Below are 6,000 nucleotides of genomic sequence, written 5' to 3' on the forward strand. Positions count from 1 at the left end.
AAATCGCGGACCTTCCTGCCAAAGCCGACTGTACGTTAAATATCCATTTATGTGCCGTTCAAATTCCTGTACATGACAGCTGACATTATACTCACATTTTACTATAGTAACCTCATGGTACAAGAAAATATGCATGCAGATAATTTGATGAATAACGATATTAAGCTTTAAAGTGTAAACATAAAAACTTGGCATCTATAATGTATCAATCAAATTTAATCCATCCATCCACCCACCTATGCTACACTAGAACCATCCATCTTCCAAATACTCATCCAGTAGCCAGAGAAACCCCTAGATCACCTTTTATCTGTCAGTTAATTGCACAGCTATGTAAAATTTATGCTGACTCTCCTGTATTTCAGTTCTGGACACAAATACTTTGGATCTGTCTGTCAAATGTGTCACTCCTATGGGAACCACACTGAGGTTTACTTGAGTCTCAAGGTCCCATCTTGGCTGTGAGAGGCTCCACAGAGCCAGCGAACGGCCTCGTTTAAAGCTGGTGCCGCTGTTTGGTGTCCGCCGAGGGAGACAGCCTCTCAGATGTGTCTGTGTGTCGGACCGGCGCCGGCCTGCAAGTACAGTGGACCGGCCTCTGTGGAAGCAGAGCCTCACCAAGCCGGAGGTCTGTCTGCTTCTGGCCTGCTCTGCTTCAAAGCCCCAGACACTGAACCATCTTCAGCTCGAATATCGTCCTTTCTGCGGAAACATGGGAGCCAAGAACTAAGGAGGTTTAATGGGGGCGGCGTTCAGCACGGCGATGATGTGCTGGAGGGTTTTAGCGGGAGGCAGAGGGAGCATGACGACTTCCTCAACTAACAAGCTCATTCCCCAAAGAGGAATTTGCAGGGGTAGAGCCTGATTTCCAAAGTTATACCTGTGATTTCTCTCATTTGTTCAGTGAGAAGAGAAGAACACTCATATCACTTCACATAGCAGAGGTCACGCAGGGAAGGCCCCATGTCCATGTGATTGGTTATCTACATTCATAATTGTTCTTATTTGCAGTGGTGGAGCCCTCTCCCACAGCACTGTAAGCTTGTTCTTATTTGCAGTGGTGGAGCCCTCTCCCACAGCACTGTAAGCTTGTTCTTATTTGCAGTGGTGGAGCCCTCTCCCACAGCACTGTAAGATTGTTCTTATTTGCAGTGGTGGAGCCCTCTCCCACAGCACTGTAAGCTTGTTCTTATTTGCAGTGATGGAGCCCTCTCCCACAACACTGTAAGCTTGTTCTTATTTGCAGTGGTGGAGCCCTCTCCCACAGCACTGTAAGCATCATGCCGTATGGTAATCCTCACTCCTCCTGCAGCTCTTTGTGTCTCTGCCATCCTATGGATCACTTGCATTGGAGATAAAAGATTTGTCATTGGGGAGCGGTAATGTGCTAAGCTGTGGCGTTCAATACGCAGATAATGGACAGTGGCAGACATTGTCTCAGGTTGATCAATATGGCCCCTGTGTGACTGGATAGTGTTTCATTGCTTCAGAATAGGCAGAGCTTTTAATCTCTCGCCAGCTGTCTTTTTCCAGTAGAAAAAAGGAAAAAAAACAGAGAAAATGCTTTTTACTTAGGAATCAGTATGTGGTTTGAGGTGAGCTCTGCTCTCCGCAGATTCAAATGAAGATCGGACTGCTCTCCTTTTCACAGCAGCCTTCAAACTCTTGCACTCAGAGCCAGGACGTGCCTCGGGAGAGTTTGGCGTGTGCTCCACTGAGAATTTCTGTCTTATTATGTCTTCTGTCTTATTTTTAATTTTGGCTCATTTCATCTCTACTTCTGTAATATACCTTTGTGCCTGTAATAGGGCTGCTTTGTGAGTGTTAAGCGAAATTATATGAAATTAGTGCTTCTAGCTTGAGAAATAATGGATGGGGAAAAAAAACCATCCATTTACTGCATGCTCATGTGTGGCCTGAGTTTTCTAGCTCCTTGAGATTTTAAAGGCATCTAAACTAAAATAAAAGCTTAGGACACCGGACACACGTGAGCGTGCAGTAAAACTACCTTTTCCCTGCTACGACAGCATGGTCTGACCTTCCGCTCCATGCGAAAATGGCACCATACTTTCGGGTCTTAGAACGTGAAAAGGATTCTTCAGGATTGTGTCAGGCTTTATTTTTCGTTTAGGTCGGCACTTAAAAATGCTATGAGCAATTAGTACTTCCCTGCTTGAGTGTTGCTCCCCCATACATATAAAAGTGCTATGAATAACATGGCAATACCCAGTCTGCTGAGAGATCCTTCAGAAGGAAACACTGTCTAACCACACACCTGTCACCCTTATTAGGAAGTCAGGCCCAGCCCCCACCTTTTCTTACTCATCACTGCTCCCCTCCGGAGCCACCTACCGGCACAGAATCGGCTCATCAGGGCCAGGTCAATAGCCATCCCGTCAGGCTTTGGTCACCGTGGTGAAAGGCGCCTTGGGGGCCGAGTAGCCGGCCCTAAAATGAGAGCCTGTGAAATAATTTCCCGGGGTGACATCTCGCGTCAGCATGTCTGGCCGTGTCTGGGGCATGCTGCCGTGTGGCGTAATGACTCTGTGAGTCATACAAGAAGAGCCGTGGGCTGTGTTCACACGCGACTCGCCGTACAGATGAAAAGAAGGACAACTGAACTGGACTCATTTTAATAGCATATTTAATATTTTCCAATAGCCTATTGTGTAACCATATGTCCCCAAATTAGGGTTAGCCGACTGAAGCTATGGTTAAGGTTACAAACAAAACTTGTTTTTGTGATTATTCAGGGCCCGTGTATAAGGGGAAATACAGGTTAACGCAATTTCATAGCATTTTTCATATGTTCCAATCGCTCCCCAATACGTTCCTCAAGTAGAAAAGTCTATAGGAAAAATATAAAACGTTTACTTGAACTTTACATTTTACCATATTAGTAGGAAACCACATGGTAATCACTTGTTGTTTCCTAGTAAAAAAAAGAGAGAATGCTTTCAAATTATTCTGATGAAAGACATATGATCTCAGTACATTCAGTTGGTTTAGTTAGACATGAGAAAATTCATGTTATGTTCTCAGAGCACAAACTGAATAAGGATGTTTCCTTTTCAAATATTTATTCAGCTTGTGTAGAACCACTGTCCATGATTCAATTTAGTTTATTCAAAGAATTATGCATAAAAAAATAATACTGTCAAAACATCAATTAATATGTATTGTACGTCAATGTAGAACTTATATGTTTGCAAAAATATTGTTTTTACATGAATGTAGGACGTATACAGTATGACTAATGACACACATGTTGGATGATGCAGAAATATCTTACGTATTTTAAATTAATTATATGATTTGGGTAAAATGTAAAACTTATATAAAGTATTATTTTAAAATAAAGTTTCTCCACTGAACCCTCTTACCACCCAGTTTTATAGACATTACAAATGCAGTTACACAAACAACTTAAAAGATGCCTTTGTGCAAGAAGATGGTGTCCCTCAGGGAAGCGATTCAAAGACCCAGCTGACAGAGGTGTCGGTGCTGTGAGTGGGCCTGAATCAAGCCCGGCTTGGGCACACTGTTCGGTGCGACACACCTTTTAAGCTGGCCTCTTCATTTCTGCCAGATTTCATATATAAATCATTATGCTTGGTCTTGTGCTTTCACGCGATCAATGACTACTGCTAGCAATTGCGATGGGTAACAAAAGATTTTCTCAGTGCGATCATCATTTCTCAAGCGAAAAAAAACTAGTGACCAGAACTATAGATATGTACACTTCATCCTACCATTATCCGACCCTCTGTATAACCAGTGGGTTGATTCCCAGCAACATTACGTACTGCATCCCTAGCACTAATCTTAACACTCACAGCAACACTAACACTAACAGCAACCCTAACACTCATAGCAACACTCACAGCAACCATAATACTAACAGCAACACTAACACTCACAGCAACTGTAACACTAACAGCAACCCTACAACACTCACAAAAACTCTAACACTAATAGCAACACTAACACTCACAGCAACCATAATACTAACAGCAACACTAACACTGACAGAAACCGTAACACTAATAACCGCACTAACACTCACAGAAACCCTTACACTAATAGCAACACTAACACTCACAACAACCCTAACACTCATAGCAACACTCACAGCAACCCTAACACCAACAGCAACCCTAACTCTCACAGCAACCCTAATCCCAATCCTAGCTCTGACACTCACCCTAGTTCCTGCCCTAACTGTTGCTGTAATCCAAGTCCAAAAAAAAAAAAAAACACAAAGCAAAAGATGTGAGTTTGATGAAAGAACACCAAGTCATGATATCATCTGTCCTCCCCGAGTGACACAGAGAGGGAAGGTGAGGACAGGTTTGCAGGAGGTGTGGTGGGTTAGTAATGGAGGGCACAGGAAGTGAGGAGTGAGCTGGACCATTCTGCACTGTGCTAGCTTGTCGGGCGATAAACATGCTTGGGCAGCTAGATCCCTCAGATACGCGTGAGGCCCCTGACGCGGTGCAACCTCTCCTCCCAGCTCCTTTGTGGATGACGAGCCGCCATGCTTGGAGGAGATAGAGTACCTGAACGCAAGCTGCAAGGAGCACATGGTGGGCACGCTGGATGCTGAGGTGGACGGCAACGGGCCGGGCTCCGATGAGGATGAGGAGCTGCAGCGGCCGGAGAGAAAATCACGCCTCATCCCCTGCTTCATGCACCGGGCCTCCCTGGACACTCTGAGCCAGAAGCGAGGTTCACGGCAAGCCACGGATATCTCAGGCCAGCTCTTCAGTTAGCGGGCCACGCTAACATCGCTAATCGCTGTGTTCACCTCCCACTCCCTCTGCGAATTGTGCACAGATGGGACTTGGGGTGTGGCCTGTCACTTTTATTTAAAACACATTTCTATTATACTTCTTATGATTCTTGGAAAGCGCCCGTTACACTGTTAAACAACCATAAGTGAAGAAACATTTAACACTTAAGTTGGTTCAGTTTATCGAAAATGTTATACATATAATTTTTAAAAAAGGGTAAAACAATTTATTGAGCTTCTCAGAAAGCCTTCAAAATAAATAGGTATAAAATGTATGGGGTATATGTAGGGATATTTGTATGAGGAGTGCTGTAACACTTTTACCTGCCTATGTGCACTTTTGTCCTTATATATAAGTGGTGAGGGGAGAAAGACTATGAAACAGGTATAATTTCATTTCATTTAAAGACTGTCTGACTGCAACAGAGAGGCTGTTTACTCTGAAATGTGTCCGGCGAACTGCACATACAGGTATAGCCACAAAAATTTAGAAGACCTACCTACATTGTGTGAAACTGTTGAACGAAGTCAGTGATCGAATTGCCCAATAAAATATTTATTTATCTTTTTTTGTTGTGTATTTTTTAACAACATTGAGCTAAACCATGTGGCAGCGCCTCTGGGGGTATTTGCATGCCAAGACATGTGAAATGGTAAAAATGAAGGAATCACATGATTTATGCATGTCCTCCAATGGCTGTGTCCGAATTCAGGGGCTGGACCCTTCTAAGGCTGCATCCGAAGACCAAATGCATCACAGCAGTGCAACAGGGCTGTCCCATTTCGAAGGCTCTTTCAAATGCGATCTACAGTAGAAATGCATCCTCTTTTTTCCAAGTCACGAAATATCCATCCAATGGAAACTTTGCAGCCCAACATATCCCAGGATTCATAGGGCAGAGGTAAAGTGAGTGTGCCCTGGCTAGACAATACGAGTAGCACCTCATGATTTAAGGGTACGGATGGAAGCAGCTGGTGACGTAAATAGGAAATTTTCCATAGGCCAGGCTGCCCCATTTGACAACGCTTTCTGTTCGACCTTGGAAGAACGCAGCCTACAAAGGCTACACCTTCATGGACCATGTCCTTTGAAGGATGCAGCTCCGGAATTCAGATGCAGCTCATGATTACTGGTTCAGTGGGAGATCCTCATGTTAACATTTACCTGTATATGAACAGTATATGTACCACATGGACACAGAAATACA

The 6,000-nt window shown here is 43.9% G+C and overlaps 1 protein-coding gene across 6 annotated transcripts in view; it reads left to right on the forward strand.

Moving 5' to 3' along the window:
* The window catches only part of LOC125751819 (cytosolic carboxypeptidase 4-like), a 65,744-nt gene extending 60,383 nt beyond the window's left edge, over positions 1-5,361 (forward strand). For all 6 annotated transcript variants that reach the window (XM_049031149.1, XM_049031151.1, XM_049031152.1 and 3 more), the window contains one exon: positions 4,514-5,361. In XM_049031149.1, coding sequence (XP_048887106.1) covers positions 4,514-4,772 — 259 coding nt within the window. In that variant the 3' untranslated portion in view covers positions 4,773-5,361. The remainder of the gene's footprint in view (positions 1-4,513) is intronic.
* The last annotated feature ends 639 nt before the right edge of the window (positions 5,362-6,000 follow it).

Source organism: Brienomyrus brachyistius, chromosome 11 (assembly GCF_023856365.1).
Source record: "Brienomyrus brachyistius isolate T26 chromosome 11, BBRACH_0.4, whole genome shotgun sequence".
Lineage (NCBI taxonomy): Eukaryota > Metazoa > Chordata > Actinopteri > Osteoglossiformes > Mormyridae > Brienomyrus > Brienomyrus brachyistius.